Source organism: Kryptolebias marmoratus, linkage group LG15 (assembly GCF_001649575.2).
Source record: "Kryptolebias marmoratus isolate JLee-2015 linkage group LG15, ASM164957v2, whole genome shotgun sequence".
Lineage (NCBI taxonomy): Eukaryota > Metazoa > Chordata > Actinopteri > Cyprinodontiformes > Rivulidae > Kryptolebias > Kryptolebias marmoratus.
The window spans coordinates 25,397,106-25,418,687 of NC_051444.1; the positions used below are offsets into that span (position 1 = coordinate 25,397,106).

The 21,582-nt window shown below is 36.2% G+C and overlaps 1 protein-coding gene across 2 annotated transcripts in view; it reads right to left on the reverse strand.

The window, feature by feature from the left end:
• The window catches only part of luzp2 (leucine zipper protein 2), a 187,411-nt gene that overhangs the window by 42,101 nt on the left and 123,728 nt on the right, over positions 1-21,582 (reverse strand). For both annotated transcript variants that reach the window (XM_017414305.3, XM_017414304.3), the window contains exons 6-7: positions 16,351-16,413; positions 5,079-5,141 (exon numbers count right to left, since the gene is read on the reverse strand). In XM_017414305.3, coding sequence (XP_017269794.1) covers positions 5,079-5,141; positions 16,351-16,413 — 126 coding nt within the window. The remainder of the gene's footprint in view (positions 1-5,078; positions 5,142-16,350; positions 16,414-21,582) is intronic.

Here is a 21,582-nt window from a genome sequence, read left to right on the forward strand (position 1 = left end):
TCTGCAGCTAATTGTTACATTCACATGTACCGTGAATGTACATGTAGCCACTGTACCATACCATGTATATATATATATATATACATGGTATGTTTGTTTTTTTTTTTCATGAAACTTGTTAGTGTTTTCACATAGATACTTGTTGTAGTTAGGTCAGCTACATATTGTTCTCCCTGTTGGTAATATGAATCACATATGTGATATTATGTTACTTGCATATTGTTATATATTTATATAATGGATGTTAATGTAGCATAATGTGCAGTATGTGGACCACAGAGGGACAATTTACTTTTATTTGTTTTCTGTTTATTATTTACAGGAAACCACACATTCCCATGCAGACTCAAGAAATGCTCCCTGTGTGCCTGTAACCACGTTTGATGTAAATAGTTCTGGAATACAGAATGTAACGAAGCTGGTGTGTTTCCTCCGTTCTATTCCATGCTTGTGACCCTTAAAGTGATCTGAACTGAAGCCTGGCCCTGAAGTGGCGTTCTGGCCGACACTCCTGGTTGACAACTGTAACAAAATACAACTAGTGCCTTAAAGTCCTAATATAAGAGAGTTATTTCACATACAGAACCAGTCCAGAGTGAACAGTTTGAAGTGTTGTAGTTTGGCGGAGGGGGTGTCAAAGAAATTTTACCCAGGGGCCAGATTTTTTTTTTTTAACACACTCAACAAGGCCAAGCATTTGTTGCCAAAAACAAATAAATTGTTGTTGTTATTATTATTATTATTATTAATGTTATTAGACATCATAGTTGTCAAGCCTGATGTTAACAGTGTCTGAGGGAGAGTGTATTTTTTTCTCAAACATCTGCATTTATGCTTTAGGAGTTCATATACTACCTTTATTATTAATTGAAACAAGCTATTTTTCTTTAAATTTTACGCTCTGTCATTTGTTTGTTTATATTCATTTTATGTCATCAAACACATGTGAGTTGTAATTCAATTTTATATTTTATGTTTTTATTGTACTTATTTAAGAAAAAAAAAATGTGATGCCCGACTCATTGTGCAGAACTGTTAAATGAGGGAGAAACTTGAGAACATATCAACAATCAAGTAAGCACTATAAATATCAAACAACTTTTGAATCAAATTAATAAAGTTGTTGTTATGATTTTGATTGTGCTTGACATTACTGATGCACAAAATCAAGTTGATTGATTGATGGATTATTTTAAGTGTCATGCACACAGGTGCCTTTGCCCACATGGGCTTATAAGACACCCCACAAACAAAACATACAAAACAAAATGACCACATACAAATCACAGGCGCTATAGAAATACCATTGCATCTCTAAATCTTTAAAGGAAAGAAGAAAAATATACTCATCTTCCACCACATTAAGGTCACAGAAAACACATACTTTCCCCACTACATGGAGACCTTTATACCTACCCACTTCCACTGCCACAGCTAGGCTCCCAGTTCTAATCTGGGCACATGGGGATCGCTGTTTTCGGGATAAATTTAATTTAACTTAGGGCTCAGTCTGATACTCTTTTTGTTTTGTTTTTTTGTCAGTCTGGCAGCTGAATGAGGCAGTTCCATAAACGAAGCATCTCCACTATCTGCTTTGTCACCTTCTACAGCCAATTTAGCAGTGTATTTGTAAACAAGTACTACAAGTAGCAACATAATAAACTTCAGAATAAGATTTTTTATTCAAAATATAACAAGAGACATACAGATTGAAGAGTGAGGGAGGTCAAAGTTCTGCATCAGATTGTGTGTTGTTCATAAAAAAAACTTTCAGACTGATTTCACCTTCAAAAAAATAACTAAACAATTACAAAATTTATTACATGGACGGTTTTTATAATTACAATTTTTAGAAATAGGAAATACATACAGTACATCCTAAGTTTCAGAGTACATTTTATTCCTGTTCATATTGTTTTCATCCTTCAGCATATTGTGGGCCTCCTACAGGCCAAACACTAACTTCAGCCAGATAGCTTCAGCATGGTTTAGATGAGAGGGTTTGATATGAATGTTAGAGGGTTTGATAGTGTAGATGAGAAGGTTTGATGGTGTATGTGAGAGGAAGAATGTTTTATGTCCTAAAGGGCTTCCCATAAAGGTGTACCAAAATGCCCCCGCCCCCCAATGCCAATGCTTACAGATATGTCTATTGGTGTATGAGTGAGAATACAAAAGTGCTGTACATTCTGTGTAGAAAAAAAAAAAAAGAATTGTGTGAAATTGTGAATGAGGTCAAAACGTGTTATTTAAGTGTGGACCATTTACTTGGCATGTTCAACACTCGTCTACTTTTGTATTAAATTTCTGGCATCTGTTTTTTTAATTTATTTATGGATGACTATATTAGTTTTTTCTACTGAGGTAGCTGAAATTATTATTATGATTAAGAAGAGTAAGACTAATAAAATTAGAATGAGATATGAGATATTAGAATGAGACATTTTAGCAGGTCTTTTTTTCCAAAGAAACCAATGAGTTTGGGACACTTGGAATAATTTGTTGCTGCTGAACTGTTGGCAAGAGAAAAATCAATGTCCAAGGTTATAAATTTTCAAAAGCAGTTCTTTAAAAGTTGGCACAAAGGTTTCTACACCAACAAATAAATTTTCACTGAAAAGCAGTTTTTTTTAACACAGTGAGCAAAAGAATACAATGTAATAATAAATATATAAATTGGATATGTTAATTTAAACTTTTTCAACTAAATTGATGGCAGTGGACATTATAATGTTTTCAGTTACCCAGGCAAAATCAGATTGGATCATTTCATATAACATTAATCAGAACATTCACGTTTTTTGTTTTTTTGCGCTATGCAGTGTTGTTTATGTTTATGCTCAGGGTTAAATGGAAATACTGCAAAACATCCCCCACTGCTGAGTTTACTAAAAAGTAGATTTGTGAATAATCATTTTTTGCAGGCACACAGAAAAAAGAAAAAAAAAAATGCTGCCCACGGCTAATTTGTCTTCTGAAGGATCTGAACACACTCTTTGTGTATATGTGCACACAGAGCCATTACATCTATTACACAGAGCATCATCAGCAGATAGTCCTTTGAGGACTGAGCGTGCTCAGCCACTGACCCAGAAATGCTGACTTTCAGGGTTAGTGCCTCCAAGTCCAAAGCTTCATATTTCTGTGCTGAGTCCATTATAAAGGTATGGGGTCAGTGGGGCACCAGCCACTCGGCTAGACGAGACATGCAACTACATCAAGCCGTCATTTTCCCTTTTTCCTCTTTTTTTTCCATGCTTGAGGAGAAACAGCTCTAGGGGTAAATTTAAAAGTGGACTGATGGAGAGGAGAAGATATGAAAGCCTGAAAACTGTTCTTCAAAAATACTCTCATAGGGAAACACAGCAAAGGCACTAAAAGCCTTAGACTTATTTTTGAGCAAGTGATGAGAAACCTGCCATTTAGTTCTGTTTAGCTGTAGGATGGACACTTAATTTAAATTCAAAGTTAGGTCTCTTTTGTTCAGTTGTCCTTCAAATTTAGCATTTACTGTAAAAAGAAATCTATTTTAAAAAAGGGACAAAGTTGGCTTCTTTTCATTTATACATCACATCCTGATTTGGTTCTTTGTTATTTATTTAATTTAATTTTTTTCACATTTTGGCTATTTCTCTTTCAGGGCCATAACTGCAAATTCTAAGACTTAATGGGTCTTTAGTAAAAATAAAAGGTTTGATTGATTTTTTTGATCCTGTTGTATTTGGAGTGTGATAAGGATGCTTCTGTGTACTGTGATATTGAGCTGAAAAATACCCTTTGATATGGTACAACAGCTGTCATAACCAATTCAGCCGCCTACTGGTCAATATGACTTGACTGACATCCCCCCCGTATCGCTGATGACATTTCCGTATCTTGAGTTACTCTTCCTTGCTTTTTGCTCCTTTGTCCCCTGCTGGGCTTTTGATCACAGCACATGTGAAATACAGATGAGTTTTCAGGAACGGCAAGAGGGATGGAGGTCAGAGGACTGTGATTCATTTCTTTCTGACCTTTTCACTTGGAAAAATAGATATTAGTTACTGCATCAGTCAAGGAGGACCGTTTGTAAAAGAAGAAAAGAATGACCAAATTAGTCTCATTCTTCTGTGGCTGCAAATCACTGCAGACCTCATTGTAAAGGTACACATAAAATGCTTGGTTGACATTGAGCAATAAAATTGTTTCATGTGACCGACTGATGCAATTTAGAGACGAGGATTTATGAGAAGTGACACAAAGCAAACAAGTCAATACATTAATCTTTCATAGGCTAAAAGTGGAGTACGGAAAAGGACATCCAGGGACAATAAATTCAGTAGATGAGGTAAAACATAAAACTTAGTGCATTAGGTTTTAGGTCCCTTTTTAAACATTTTTTATCAGACACAAATTCAGAAATGATATCTCTAAAGCTTCAAAACATACATTTATGAAACCACATTACAAGGCAGTGTGGCAGGCATGCAGGCTGACATTTTAACAGTGCAAACAAGGCCTGAAAGGTCAGCGCTTGTACCAGTGAATGCCAATAAATATTACGTGCTCACTCAGATCTAGGAACATTTAGTCCTTACAATACTGAAGGCAGTGGAGTGTGTGCAGATGGCCTGCAGTTTCTTGTTTACCACTGGTTATGTTGTGCTTGCAGAGGGAGCATGAACAAGAGACATTTCTGATACCCTAAAATAAGTGCCACCCCCAGAAATGTAGCAATACATGGTGTCATAAGTAATTTTTGTCTTGAAGATTCCCTTATATGATCTAGCAAATAATTCTGTATCAAGTTTATCCAATGCTGTCCACATTATTCATCCACATACTTTTCTTGATTGCAAAGGATGGGCTGTATCCTGCATGGAGGGGAAATCAAGGGACAAGACTTAGCAATATGTGGTTTAAGCAATGTCCAATTGACTTTGCAGGCTGCTGTCTTGCTGGAGGCGACTTTGTAATTGCAGGCTGAATTAATTGGAGCACCCTCTGTGATGGCATCATCCTTTCAAGGTGGCCAGGAGTAGCTGTTTACCACTGGTCTGAAGATACAATAAAGCCACCCACCTTCTGTTTGTGCTTACCTTAAAAATTAAATCCTTTTTCCCGTACCGCAGTTCTTTCAGTTGAGCTTGGATTTTTTTGGACTGCGAGAGAAAGATAAGGAAATAAGTGTTAGCTTATTCAAATAGCAAAATTGGTTTTAGATCATGTAGCAGGATTCTGCCAGCTGCAGCAGGAGACTCCTTTGTGAGTGTTCCATGCGGAAAGCCCGGGCTTAAAGGAAGGCCCTACTGAGGGGAAGAAAATATCAAATTTACCCTTCACTGAACTGCATAGTCCACACAATGATGCAGTCTTGTACTGGCTTCTTGCCCACTGTCTAAGCCTGAATTCTTCCTCCCAGTACACACATGCAGGTTTTCAGACTGTGACTGGCTCTGGACCATCATCGGTTAACAGCACACACAAACAGACCAGTTCTTCTCTTCTCTGCCAGCTAGTGACCAGCATTGCCTGATTCTGCTGCTCCACATCGGGGGGCACATCCAACACAGAGGCTGCCTCCTTGATAGCTTGATACACAGCTAGTCTCAAAGCTGCTAATGATGTGAGCATAAACACTGAAAGCCTCCATATGGAACCCGCCAACGTCTCAGAGGGTCTTGTTGATTTATAACTGGAAGATATGTTTTGAGTTCTGGACCTTGTTCACTGTAAAGCCTTACAGGACAGGAGCTACAAGAAATGCAAATAATAACTGCCTTGAGTCAACAAAAACCCCAAAGAAGCTGAAACTTAAAAAAAACACATACTTTACAATTATATATTCTCTCTATGCAGCTAAATATACACATTGAATATGTCTTCTGTTATGCTTAACACAAATTTGAAAATTGTGACTCGTCCAAACTTTCACAGTGGTGAGGGACAAATGACGAGGGTTTTGTTTACTTGAGAAATACCTGTGCTTTTGAGTCAGAGATTTTTTTTATCTTGTTATTCTTGTTGTTTTTTTTAGGATGACTCAAAGTCCCATAACACCTATCTTTTTCTTAAGTATCTGGATTTCAAATTGGTTCCCAGAGCTTCTCATGGAAAATTAAGGGCTTGAAGAAGCACATAACAAAAGCTGAAAAAGAAAAATCTATCTGCAAAGGGCAAACAGTATTCAGTTTAAATTTTTTAAGAGTACTGTAGTGTCATACCATGAAATGTTGAACAATTTTTCATTAACTGGAGCCTTTCACATAATAAAACAGTTTATATTAGAAGGCCAAAGCTGAGTCATACACAGTGTTCTTTTTTAAATCTAAAGATCTGAATACACTGAGCCTCCTGACATTTTATTTCTTTAATTCAGAATGATTCAAACTATCTCCTCCACCCTGAAGAGTCACTGCAGCATTTTGCTTTTGTTCTTTCAGATGAGTCAAATCCTGTACAAATGGGGCCTTCAAACTGCTAAAAAAATATACAGTGAGAGTATTTTACAAGCTTGCTGTACTTTAACATCTCGCACAAACTTTTTCAGACTCATGAAATGTGTCACTGTGAGTCATCATCCTTGTGAGAAGGATGACAGATCTGTTATATTTCAGCGTTGTGTTCCAGGGATAGACACGAGCCAAACAGTATGGGCTTGCCACTTCTGAACAATTCAGTATTTATTTACAATTATAAACAGTCTCTCAAAAGTAGAGATAGCCGGTGCTTCGGGTAATATTTTACTTTGGGTTGTTTTTGCAATTTATTTACTCTTGTCTGGTCTCTGTTGGGCTAACTCCAGGTGACTGATTTTTGTGTAGCTTTACTGTATCTTAGGTTTAAAAAATTCCCAGAGAACACAGACAGAAACTATAAATGTAAGATATGGTTTGTATCCTACAGCCATAGAAGTTGTGTTAGCAAACATATTCGAGGGATAATTCAACTGGAAACCTTTTGTTTTACAGCTATGTACAGTTGTGCCATCCTTCTCACACTCTTTGAGCACATTAATGACATTTTTGCATTTGTTGTATGTGTATTTATCTTCGCAATAACTGAACAGAAATAAATAGCGTCCCATAGGGACATCCTCTTACCAGAATGTCACAGTAATATGAGATTTTTAATATTCCTCACAAACTCAAGGCACCTCTGTGTCTCTGTGTCAGGGAGGCTACAGCAACTCCTTAACACGAGTGAGCCTCCTCCATCTAACTGCGCTCTTTTCCTTAAAAGCTTTTTTTTGTTGCTGTTGTTTGTTTGTTTGCTGTTTTATTTCTGTGAACACTGACTTAAAAAAAAATCTAATTTTTTATATCCAAAGTAAAAAGTAAAAAAAAAAAAAAAATATCCAAAGCACATCCTCCCAGAAGCATTGTGACTTGTCAACATGTATTTTAGTAAACTCCAGCCGGGTCCTTTTATGCTCCTCTTTCAAAAGTGGGGTCTTGCTGGGTCTTCTTCCTTGGAGCCCACTTTCATTCAGACAGCAAACAGACATGGTTATTCCTTGATCTTAGAGTTCAACTTGTATCTTGTTTTGAGGTTTTGCTTAGGTGTTTCTTTCACCACAATATAAACTATCCCCATGTTAACACTGGGCCCAGTTTTTCTTTTGTCTAAGCAGGTTGCCGGCATTACTTATTTAGCACATATACAACAAACTCAGTGCATTTTATAGCACAGCCACCTCTATATGGTTTCTGCAGGGTCAATTACCGTCCAGCTGAGGGGTATAATTGGTCTTCAAAAATGGAAGGAGTGAAAGCAACACCCACGTGTATGAAAGGATGTGGGTGTTTCCAGCATATTATTGGGCAGTAGGTTTGCCCTGTCAATGTTTCTTTTATTTCTCACTCACTCACACTCTCTATCTTTCTCTTTCTTTCTTTTTTTTTTAGATTTTTCAGGCACTAATGGTCATTATTTTGAAAGTGGCTAAATTGGGAAGTGAGCAGAGAGAAAGAAGGATGGCATGCAGTAAATGGCTACAGGTTGAAACTCAAAAAAAAGCTGTGTGCAACAAAGACCTCCTGATAGTTTTTTTTTTCTTTACTCCTAATGAGATGCTGCAACCAGCCTAAGGTTGAGCCACTGAGCATTGCGCTATAAGGAAATTAATACTCAATCACATTTCCCATGCCAGTAAAATTTTAAGACTCTTGACAAATAGGTATCTTTGCAGCTGGTATTTTTATAGTTAGGTACTAATTTTTTCACAAATTAATTACTATTTGATGGTTGAATGAACATGATTATCTTGTGAGGGAAATGGGAATATGGGTAATAATAAAAGTTCATTACAATGAGCGATGGACTTTATATCCCAATGTTGTTTGATATGTTAGTAGCAGAATAATGATGAAAAACTCTATAAAGCCTGTTCTAAAGTAACTATAAATGTGCTTTTTAGCTAAAGTGTGAGGTACAAATGTAATAATAGATTGATTTGAATTGTGTTCATTCCTTGTTAACTATCTTTGTGTTATCTGTTAAAAATAACCACCCCAATATATCTGATTCATTAAAAGATAATTCATACAGTATATCATAGATTATTGCTTTAATATATCTTTTTTAATATTTTTTCTTTCTCGTGAACAGCACAATATTTGATTTTTTGTTTGTTTTGAAAGGCCTGTAGCTTCACTGTACTGAGTTAAAAAAATATTTTTATGTAAAATTAAATAAATAAATAAAATCATAATACACAGTATGTATTACTTTGACCACAACAAATTCACAAATGAAACATTTCTTACATATTACTGTGTCAAACTTTTTCAAGGACAATTGTTTTTGTTTTTTCTCTTTTTTATTTTTTGTAATATTAGCACAGTCGATACGGGTGGCACAGTGGAGCAGTGGTTAAAGCTGTCGCCTGCCAGAAAGAAGGTTGCAGGATCACATCCTGACTTAGGGCCTTTCTTGCTGGAGTTTGTATGTTCTCCCCGTGCTCAGGTGGATTTACTCCAGGTACTCCAATTTCATCCCACAGGCAATGTCCTTCCTTGCTTGTTAAGTTAATTGCTATCTCTAAAAAATTGTCCGTAGGTGTGGGTGAGAGCATGGATGCTTGTTTGTGTCTCTATGTGTCCACAGGAAAAGATGGAAGTTTACCAATAAAAGAGAACCAAGATATATTCCTATTCTTTGATGGAATGAAACATCATCTCAGTGGGACCCTATCTCTTGTCACTGGATTGTTCAACATCAATTATTGGTAGGTTTGAATTATATTTTGTGTTGTTTTCAACTTCTGACACTTTCTCCCCTATAGCTTCTTTCATGTCAGGTCTCTGGACTTTCTCCTCGTCACAAGTGTCATAATTCAAGCCTTATTAACAGTATAGTGTGCTTCCACAAGATGAATTGTGAGCAAGGCATCAAAACCCTTTACACACCAGAGCTGCTAGAAAAGTCAACAGGTGTGGTTCCTGTGAGGAAAAATATTCTGCTGGGGACGGATTCCTGTGGGTATTGCCATGGAAGCTACAAAAAAGTTGAATGTGGTGTCTGTGAAAATGTATGTCTGTGAGAGTGTTCACTCCAAAAAATTCCTTTTCGGAAGTGGGGAAGGATTTATGTCCATTTGCTGAAGGCAATATTACACACATAATGTCTCACACATTCATTTCTAATGGCCGCTGATTTATGACTGGGAACACCAAGGTTGTAACAAAGTTGAATTAAAAACACGTTAAACTTAATGAAAATTATGGAATTTTATGGTAATCAGATCAAAGAAAATAACCACCCACTGAGCGAAAACTTATAAAACAGTCAAATTTGACCAGAACACAACAGGATAGTTATTTATTTTTTATCTACGCACATCATCGGACAACACAGTGCTGTGGCACAATTGGAAAAATAAAAACACATACTTAGTTGTATTGACGCAAATGAACAGTGGTAGGTTTGCAAAAGTGCTCAGTCATCCTCAGCATAAATTTGCTTGTGAAAATGAAGCAGTAGTGCAGCTGCATCACAGAATTGCTTCTATCTCCCTTCCTGCTAAAGCAGATTGCTGTATTTGTGAAGTGTGTCTGATTGATTGAAACATGCTTGCCAAGGCAAACCGGTGACAGTCTGACAGCCAAAAACATACTGACTGAACCATATATTCTATTTCAGTCATTTCAGTCAGAGTGATCTGATTTATTCAATATGAATAGTGAATGAAGTAGACCACCACGGTAACACATTTATTTTATTTATAGATTCTGCTCCTGTATGCTCCCTGTGGACAAATTAATTGTATTGCAGGATATATCACTGCAGCTGGGAACACAACATCTCCCAAAACAACGTATTATCAAAGCTGCCAAACATCAAACAAAAGATGTGCGGAAACCACTTTGATTTCTCATTCCTGGATGAGGCCTAAGGCATTCTAATATTACATGGCATTTAACATCATTACACATCATCTTGTTGCTGCCTCCTGGAAGGCTAAAAAAACTAATTGTGCTCAAACTTGAGATGCACATACAGTGCAGCAACTAGGAAACGAATAATGAAAAATGTCACTGAGATATAAAAAGTTTTACATTTGAGTTATATCAAAAAACCATTTGTTTTACCTTCTCAGTTCAAAGAATAACCATCAATTTCCACTGTTAAATACTGCCAACCAAAATTAGATTTAGTTGTTTTAAATATTTAAAAGTCAATTTTTAAAAACTAATGCTCATAAGGCACAAACTGGAAACCGCTTTTATGTATTTTGTTGGCACAGACTAAGAGTTTAATGAATGGCAACTGAACTTCTTTTCTTGATTTTTGAAGATGTTTTACCTGTCATTTGGAAAATTTATTTATTTTTTTTTTAATTTCTAATCATTAGTTGGAACTTCCAACCTATAATCAAAACTATAGAATCAGAAGAAGTTTGGTTCTTGTGTTTTAAACTCTTCGCTCTGCCATGGATAGTTCATCAGATTTTAGGTGAATTCATTTGTGCAATAAAATTGTTTTCTAAGACAGTCCAGGCTGAAACCCTTTTTTTTTGTTGTTTTTTTTGGACACATATTTGTAGTCTTTTGATGAATAAGTGCTAGGACAATTGATTAAAATGAGGGGTGCTTTGTAAGTAGAGAATAGAGAGATCTGTTTCCAAGCTCATTAATTGCCCTAATACCCAAAATGATAATGACATCCAAGTTCATTCTTGTAGAATTAATTACACAAGGGCCATCACCTTGAAATGCTTCATTAGAATAAATCCTCCCAAATCCAGCATGATATACTTTATTTGCATATGTAAGGTTTGCTTTCATAAGTAGAGTAGAAGATGGACAGACAGAAGGACAGTTTGCATTTGTTGATGTTTTCATTGAATCCTCATGCAAGAGTGAAATTTAATTTCAGTGATAACAGCATTTAGACTGAAGTGAAACCTCCTTCATTAACCTCATGGCTAACCTCATAGCAACACCAAAAATCTGACAGTGTAGGAAGTGAGTGATAAATTAATGCAGATACACAAGAGATTAAAAGGCATCACCAATGCCATCTATCTCCCTCTTTGACACAGGCTCAAGTTGTCTGGGTTATCAGATGCTTCCTCTGAGCACCACTCAGAAATGGTCGATGGCATTTAGCTAATGAACTAAATAAAAAGCTAAATAGTCAGAAATTTATGGCAGCAAAATGTTTAACCTGCACATTTCCTTTACAGTTTAAATGAGGAGCAGGATTTCTTGAGTGTTTTGGGATTAGTAAGGTGTGTAAACACTCAGCTGAGACAGATGAATGCCAAAAGCTTTCTTCACTGTGTTTGTTTCAAGTCTGTTAAATGATTTCCTTAATGTTATTTTAATTCATATGATTATGTATGCACACAATCTACCCGTCTTCCCAAAATACAGACATCAAAAAGTGCTTTAATCACTTTAATGATTCTAAATCATTTAGGAATCAATTTAGTGGAAATAGTGACAAATCAATTAACTGTTTTCTGTGTGACTGAGGCAAATGGAATTGGAAGGCCAAAAGCCTTTTTAGTCTTATTAACCCACATTTCATCTAATGGAATCAAACATGCTCTTTTTACTGAAATGAATAAACTGACCAATCAAATTATGTGAAAGTTATGATTCATCATCATCGTAGATCACGAACACGTAATGTTCACATTTGCTGTTAGTATCATCACACGGCAGTCTAATATTTGTTTTGTTCACACGCGTGAATACATCTATGTATGTTTATTATTTACAAGTTTTCTTACATAAATGAAAAAGTCTAACAACCCTTAAGTTCTACTATTTTTAAGGCGAACAGAGCTGGTTTAATTTAATTCATAAAATGATGCAAGTGACATCAACTTTATTACTTACCACATCTGAAAACTACATTTACACTATTAGTTGCTGAAAAATATCACAGTTTGGAGAAAAAGTTAAACTGTTAACCTACTACATGATAAAATGATTGTGCAGTTCTCTCACAGGACTAAAAACTAAAGTTTATTTTTTTTAACATAATAAAACTGATAGATAAATAGACAGACAGACAAAGACAATTTGAGGGTACAGAGATTGATCTTCTACCCCACAATCCTATTTCAGTCTTGAATAACACAATATCAAAAATAGTATATATCAGCTTAAAAAAATAACAAAAAAAAGACATTTTGTTTTTAGAAGTATTTTTGAAATATTTTAGTTGTAGTATATTCAACTTCAATTTAAAGCAGACGTGTCCTAATCTCAGGTCTTACAATAATGATATATATATAGGTTTAAGCTAAAATAAATAAAAATAAAAGAACCACAGAAATGTAATTTAAAGCTAAAATGTATCTAGAGATTAACACCTAATTAATGCAGAAAAATAAAAACTTTGTTTTTTAGGAATTAAATGCAGAAGCAAAAATTTGACTGTCCTTTTTTTAGAGACAATGTAGTGCCAACACTAGGTTTGAGGCACACAGAAAGTATGTAGTTTCCACAAACAAAGCTAACTACTTTCACTGTTCTAACGGACAAACTTGTAATAGAAAAATGCTGTTTGCAATTACCTTTAGCAATTGTTTTACAGCCTCTGAGACCATCTCTTGCTGTCAGTCTACGGTAATTACAGTTTGATCACTGGTTCAGTCTGTAACCCTTCCCCTTTAAACATAAAGAACTTTCTGAGATTAAAGCGGAAGCATGGAACAATTTCCTCTCACTGATTTACTTCAAAAGCTGAAGTCTGCTAAGGGAATTGAAGACAGTGACCTCCATCTACCTGTGTTCAAGAAAAGTCTAGGAGCCATTTGCTTCGTTAAGATCTTAAGCCCACCAGCCTTGACAACAGTTTTTTAGAAATAATCATCCAGACACAAAGCAGAGCTCAGTCCTATACGGTATTCAAGAATAGATATTTAAGCATATTAACTGCAAGTGCAAAGTCAATGTAATACATTTAGTTACTGTTTGATTTACCGCTGTGTTTCTTTTGCTTTGTACTCATAAAATGAAATAAAAAATAATTAAAAAAACAAACTACTCTGTATAGAGTGACCCGCAGCCTCAATCAAGACCCATTCATTGCCTTCCAACACTTGAAGCGTTCCAATCAGACAGGCTGCAGAGTAAAATGTGCCATCATCATTTCAGGGTTTGAATGCGTGATGATGGCTCGGATAAGATTAGCTGGCAACATGTCAGAGATGTTCAGCTGGAGGATTTTTGAAGGAAAGAGGCCAGAATTTTTAACTCCAGTTTCCTGTGTCTCCCTGGGAATGAAAGAGTAACCTTAGAGTCGGAGCAGACATCAGGGTTGATGAGAAGCTTTTCAACATCAAAAGCGCCCAAACCCTGAGCTCTCTTTGAAGACTTTGGAGATGTGTGTTCATGTACTGTTGACTACACAGATTAGTCCTTTATTGCTGATGCTGTTCAGGCCAGTGGGGATTTTCCCACTAATATAATTCTCATGGTATTACTGATGCATGACACACACACACACACAAAATAATAATTATGCCCTTAAATGACTTTATTCAGTGAGAATTTTGACTGTGACAATGGAAATTGTAAATAATGAGTTTCTTTTTCAAATGTGATTGAAAATAGTTTTAGGAATCTAGAGGACAAATTCATTAAAAAAAACTTCCAAAAATGAATGCAGCTCATTATAGTTACCTTGATAATACTTCAGAGCATAAGCCATTTCACTTTAACTTTTGAGTTCAACTAACCTTTTTTAATTGTGTCCTTTTTTTAAATATATTGTTGCTCCTGCTAGATTCCTGACTTAGAAAAAAACTCTACATTATCAACTGCTTTATTTCAGCAAAGAACACTGAAGTCAAAACAGCAGGTATAAGCACCTGCAATTGCGGCAGCAAATTTTTCTCAATTTGTATCTAGCGATTTGACTCTGCTCTGTTCCTGGCCTTAAATAAGTATAAAAGGAATGCCTCAGACAGGCTGAGGCAAGAACCCCCTGGGGTACAAAACAGAGCAGCATCAGTGACAACAGCCATTACATTATTTAAGTCAAACAAAAGGAGAGCTGTGGTTGGGGCTAGTTGAAAATCAGCTCATAGTAGAGGAAAGCTAAAGTGGCCTAAATGCTGCATGCTGTGATTTCCTAAACTGAATGTTCAAAAGGAATAGCAGCTGATGAGTCAGTCCATGTCAGTTGGTATTAAAATCAAAGGCAGGCTGTAGCAAGTAGTGTTGTTGTTCTCAGGTCATACAGGCAGTTTTGATGTTATATAGGCCATCCATATTGATTTCAATGAATTTGATAAGTTGTCTAACTAATAAATAAAAAGAAAGATTACTCAAGACTGTGGTTACTTACTTGAAATAAATTCATGTAAGAAATATTAGTAAATTATTTCAGTACTAATACAGGCCAAACTGCATCTCATCTAATATCTTCTCAGGGCCTTGTTTACATGGGAACAATCTCCTGGAAAGGTTAGAGATTGTTCGACGTTGATTGGAGAAAAGTTACACATTTACATGGTAATCCTGTGAATCTGATGTAGTTTTTACGCCAGGTTACTAGCTGGTGCTGTGATTTTTTGTATTTCATTGACACACACATGCTCGCAGACACTTCAGTCTCTTGACCATGCAAGCAGTTATATCCAAAATGGTGAATACATGTACATTTGTTTGGACCAACAGTGAGATTAGATTGTTCCTACGCATTGAAAAAGGTGAGTAACACAAACGGTACTCTACTATCCACCATTGTTACTATTGTTGATCTACTCCTGCAGAAAACATGTTAGTTTGAGCCATCTGTAGAGTGTATATGCGATTTAAGGAGTATCCAAAAATTTCCACTCTGAGAACTGGGTTCAAAAAGTTTAGGTGTTAGAGAATCAAGTCGCTGTTGTCATAATCACAGGAGAAATGTTCTGGTTTTACTTAAAACCAGCTTCATGTAAACACGGCCCAAGACCAGTAACACAAGTCACACTCAAAAACCTTGATAATATCAATTATAGCTTCTAACAGTGTCTCTCTAAACCAAGGTAATAATGAATTACACTGTCAGCATTACTGCACTACTCTATTTGGCAAAGTCCTATGTTATTCAACATATCCCCACGTGGATACACAAGAAAGGTTCAGGCCTCCCACTGATCGACTGTATAACTATAAAATCCACAATTACACAGCAGTATCTGCACTGATTTGAGCATGTCATCAAGATGCTTGCCAGACCTTCAGCCTTGCATGACACTTCATGGGCAAATTACAGCATTGGCTTTGGTCAGCAGGTTGGTAAATGTAAAAGAAAAAAGAAAGAAAAAAAAAAGTTCAAGGCTTCAATGAGGATGTGAACCAGGTGGACGGGGCTGACTGTAGCAACTGACAGCAGAGTTGAAGCAGAAAAAGATGAAAAGTGACAGCAAAAATGACACAGATGAAATTCACTCAAAGCTGCTCTCACTACAACCATAGCTCTTCAGATTGCTCTGCACAGCCATCAAAAGGCTTACTATTAAGTACAGGATTCTCTGAAATTCACTGAACTGCCAAAATCAAGCAGGTACGTGTGCTTGTCTGTGTAACCTAGTTTGAGAGTAAGTGACAGAGAGAGAAGACAGTAACAAGAAGGGAAATGTCTATAGCACTCAATAAGAACTTCTGACAAAAACCTTGTTGACATCAACATGTATGTATGTCAGGTGTCAATAATCTTCTCAAGTATTTTACATCATATTTCATTGTTTTTCAAAGATGTCACATTCTTTGTTTTGCTGAAATGCTTGCTCACAAGAAAACAGGAACTGTGTACATTGTCTTTCCAATTGGACTAATTCAGTGATCAACAAACAATTAGCCGATCTAAGAAACAATTACAATCGTGATAAAACGGAACCCTCTAATTAAAAATCCTTACCTCTTCAGCATAGGCGTCGCAAAGTTTGTTTCCAGAAAGTAGCTTGTTTTTTAAGCTCTTGTTCTGAAAAACAGAAAGGAATGAATTACATTTATGTTTAGACTATAATCTGCAGTCTTTTTTGTTTTAGCTCACAAAAAGCCCTTTGAGTTAGTGTGCTTCTGTTTTTACAGCCGTGCATTTGGCTGCATAGGCGCCCTGGCAGCAAGTGCTTCATTGGTTTTATTTTTTAGATAAGACTCGAGAGCAGTCCCATGTGTAACGTTTGAGGATCCACCAAGATTTGCAGGTCTTTTAAAGGACAGAAATGCAGTACATGATTGGACCAAAGGAGTCTAAATTTGGTTAGTAAAGAACAACAATAATTTAACAAGCAGTAAGTACACAGACTCTAAAGTATTGCCTTGTTAAGATTCTTGGAGCAGTTTTATCTTGAGGGACGTGGGGTGTGATTTAGAAAACAATACAGCACTTAAGAAACATTTTACATAATGAAAGCATCAACAAACATTTAGAGATTACTAAAATAATTATTTACACCTGCAGTGTTGTGTGTTGCAACAGTGCAACATATAACACTACCAGTACATTCAGAACATGTTTTGCTTTTTTTTAAAATAAAATTTCTCAAAATTGAATCATGACTGAACTGAGAATTCATAGGCAAGTAAAGATCTATTGCTAAACTGAAGGTCACTGTAAACACAGTACAGTAAATAAATAAATGAAAATAAAAAGTGCAGAGTACATTTGTGCTGCAAGATGTCACACTACTTAAATCTGTTTCTCTGAAGTTAGTCAGAATAGAATCACTCCAAGTAGTTTAAAAGGAAACTGCAAATGACACAGCCATGAGAGATCATGCTGAGACAGAAGAAAATGAGCCCTGAAAGTGATAAGAGCAATTTTACAGAGAGGGTATTTTCTTGTATAATTGGCAATGATCTGTTAGTACGAGTTCTCCTTAAGTAACTTAATGCTTACCCTAAAGTACACATGCAAATCTCAAGATGATCCAATAAAACAGCATAATCAACCATGACAAAAACTTCACAAAGGTCTAAAAGACCTAAAATTGGACTATTCCCAGCATGTGCATTAGGGAGAAACTCATTCAGGCAGTATCAACTGTGAATTGAATCTAGACCGACAACCTCAGGGATGTCACACAATACAGGAGAGGAAGCTACTTGGTAAAACAAGCATAATGCAGCAAACTACCACAATGCAATGTTTAAAGTTTCCATATAATATTTATAGTTGTAAATATATATGGGTATATTTCCGTGCAACATTTTTGGAAACAACAGAAAAAACAACAACAAAGAAAAAAAAAAGTTGAAACCCATGTCACATCTACAAGTATCTACATACTTTACTCTGTTTTTGGTGCAGCGAGGCTCAAACATTTTGGAAACCTTTTTAACCTCCTCATTATTTTGGTGAAAACCAGATTTTGCTCACAAAAATGTGCATGTGGGTGTGCATATACACTTTAATCACTACAATAAAACCAGCAACCAGCTGCAGAGTTCTGCAAGGATGGTCCTAATGTACAAAAAGGAGTATAAATTTGAAAAATATCAGATTGTAAGTAACAATTCCCCAATAAGAAAAAGCAATCCAGTGGCAAAGTGTGCGCATGTCTTTCCATACCTGGTCATCACAGAGTTTTTAGGATATTAATTTGCATATGAAGAAAATTGAGTCTCAAATTGACAATGTTGAGCTGTACTTATCAAAGCCATCATGACTGCTGCATCTCTGTAATCAGTTCTTCTTTGCTATGTACTTCTCTCCCCCACACATGTGCTGTGTACTGTACTCTCCAATATGCACACTACACACACACTGATCTGATGTAATGACTGCTATTGGCAGCTATTTTGTGATTCAGTGAGGCAAAACTGCTTGAGTATCAATTCCACACAGAAATACCTTCTCTCACTCATACAGAGGGACCACCATCCAAGGATGTGTGGGATTGGAAGCTATCATAAAGTGTGACATAGCTTAGCTCCAGGACATACTGACAGTGAAAATAAGACCCTTTGGAGTTTGTATGTCACATAGGATTATGCAAAATTAGATACACTGAGCTCCATGTGTCAAATGTGTTTCTCTTCCAGCACTGTCATATTCTGGACCTGGGAGTTTCTTAGTTAACAAGTTGTTAATTTGTTCATTTTCCATGAGGTTCCGGTTTGCAAGGAGGGTGAAATCTATTATGGCTGCCATTTGACAAGAGGTAGAATACACCCAGGACAAGTTGCCAAGATAAAATAGAGACACACAAGTCAGACAACCTGCCTAAACCCACTTCTGAAGTCAATTTAGAATCACCAATTAACCAAACATGCATGTTTTTTAGACTGTAGAAAATGAAAAAAATAATATAAAAACTGGAGTAAACATCTGGAGTAAACATGAGCTGAACTGGGATTTGGTTTTGCTTTGAGATGACAGTGCTAATCACCACATCACTTACTGTTCATATTTTACATGTAAACATGCAGAAAAGTCCAGATCCTTAAGCTTTTATCGTACTTGATTAAAAAGTAGAATTTTTTGAAGGAATGTCTATTGCCTACAGAATTTCATGCCAAATTGTTAATCAAAGATCCTGTGCAATTTGACTATTAACACCTGGACTATGTGTTGGGGAGGACTTTCAGCTACAACCACACCAGATTTTAGTTTAAAATGGGTAAAATTATAGCCACTTTTGTGTTGGTTATGGTTGAACAGCTGCAGCGGCCATCTTGAATTTGACAGACTTAAAAAGTTAATTCAGTGTAACTGTACATTCATTAATTACTTTCTGAAAGCTTCATTAATATATGTCCAGTGGTCGCTAAAAGACAAACATGGTTGACTCTAAGAGTTATTGCCAAAGTTTTAAGCCTACATAATGTACTACAAATGTGCCTTGAGTATGTGTTTTAAATGACTCTCAGCTACAATTTAGCTCAATATTTGTAAAAGGTTGTACTTATTTTGTGATTGCTAAGATTCATTAGCTGTGGTGGACATTTTGAAATAAGCTGACTCCCAAAGTTAATCAGGTATAGATGCACATACAGTGATTACTTTCTGAGAATTTTGTTAAAATTTTTCCAATGGTTTATGCATTATTTTTGATAAAAGACAGACAAACAAACATACACATACATGATTTCCTGCTTTTAATTACAACAAGGGATAACTATAAAGTTTTGTTGTTACAAAACACAAACAGAATACATTTTGTTTCCTCTTAGCTCTGTTTTGCCAAAATATTTAAAACAAATTGTCTATAATATTGCAAGGGTATGAGATATTAAGTAAATATCGACAGCTGCTAACAATCTAAAGGATCTTGTAACTGGGAATAAAAAAAAGAACTTCGCCTCTTATTATTTACACATTATAGAGTGTCATTAAACTGAGAGTGTCTGAGTGTTATTTACTGATGTCCTCGGTCAGCTCTCACCCTTCTCAACACTCATCAGCGTAGAGTCCTTTTAGCCCTAGTGTGAAGAGTCAGAAACCAGCTCTTCTGGAAACAGGTTTTTCCATTTCATCTCAGTCAAGTTTACACCATGGAGTGTGAAAGTCATATGCATAATAAACTCCATCATATTTCATTTATGTATCAAGTCCTCCCACACAGCTCTTTTCAAACAGCCCTGCAAAGTTTGCACCAATATAAAAAACTCTATTCCCTTCAGTGTTGATATTTCTATTTGTTTTTCAATAGATTTACACTCACCATGGCGTGCACCTTGCCTGACACCACTTATGAATGCTACAAATGAGGCAATGTTGTCACAACACATTACAGCTTAAAAGGTCAAAAAAAAAAATGACAAGATGTTTTTTTTTTATTTTTTGCATCAGTGCTTTAATAGCCTGCACAGTTTGAAAATGTGCCTTTATTATTCATGTCAATTAAATGCCACAAAACAGTGCATACAGAGCCAAATAGAAGCCGCTCTTTATAAGAGATGTAAATCAAAGGTGAAGAAATGCTTCCTTTTTTCAAATTAAAATGTTGCTAATCAGGATTTTATACAGTTTAACTATTTTTTTTTTCTTTTTTAAATAAATATTCTAAAAGTAAGATGTTTAATTATTGAAAGAAAACAGTGTTGTTGTTCTTTTGATTGGTCTCTTGTTCAGGGGTCACCACATTGAGCGAACTCACACAAAAGATTTGGACATTGGTCTGCACTGGATGCCCTTCCTGCTGCAACCTGCACTCAAACCTACAGCCTCAGGGTTACAAGACTGCAGCGCTGATCACCCAAGCTACCGCAGCCCCCTTGTTGATAAAACAGTATTAGCACAAATAGTTTTTCCAAACAAAAGCATCCATTTATCCATTTTTTTTACCCACTTCTCATTTCTGGGGTGCAGTGAGCTGGTGCCTATATCTCCAGCAGTCACTGTACGAGAGGCGGGGGACACCCTGAGCAGGTCGCAAGTCCATCACAGGGATACAAAAACATCCTAACTCCTTTTCACATCTTGTATTAACATCCTAAACTTAAGAGCAGATGTAAACAAACTCAGGACACACTGAATATGAATTGGAATTCAGTCCTTCAGATTATATACAAAGATAGACTGGTTTATTCTTATAATTGTGTAAACACACGTGTCCCGATCACCAGATCATATAATCTGCATCAATGGAATCAGATTTCTGCTAAACAAACAACCATACACAAAAGTCACAGTCAAAACACACAGTGGTATTATTCACAGAAACCTAACTGATTCCTGTTTGTGTTAATTACTTCAGTGACAATGAGCCAAATATCTTTGAAAGTCATGCCAAAGCTTCAGAGTGAGATGTAAATATGCTGTTGGGCATAAAATGGACACACTGCTTTTGGATGTCCTAAAAGCAATAAATGTACTTTTTATAGTGTGTTAGGCTCTCACTTGTTTTCCATTTTGAGACAAAGAGGAGCTCAAAGTGAGAATGGCAGAGTGTAAAATTTTTTTCTTGTTACGACGTCCTCACTTTGACTGTCTTCAAATCTTCAGTTTCATGTACTGTAACCAGGGGTGGAAATTAGCACCCGCCACCCGCCAAATGCGGGTAAATATTTGAAGTGGCGGGTGAATTTGATCAACGCACACGCCACTGTGGCGGGTTGGCAATTTGAACAGAAAAGGTGTTATTTGTCCTCCTGACATATAGGGGGCAGTAATGTGCTCGAGTTGCTGCTGTTACGTCGAGCC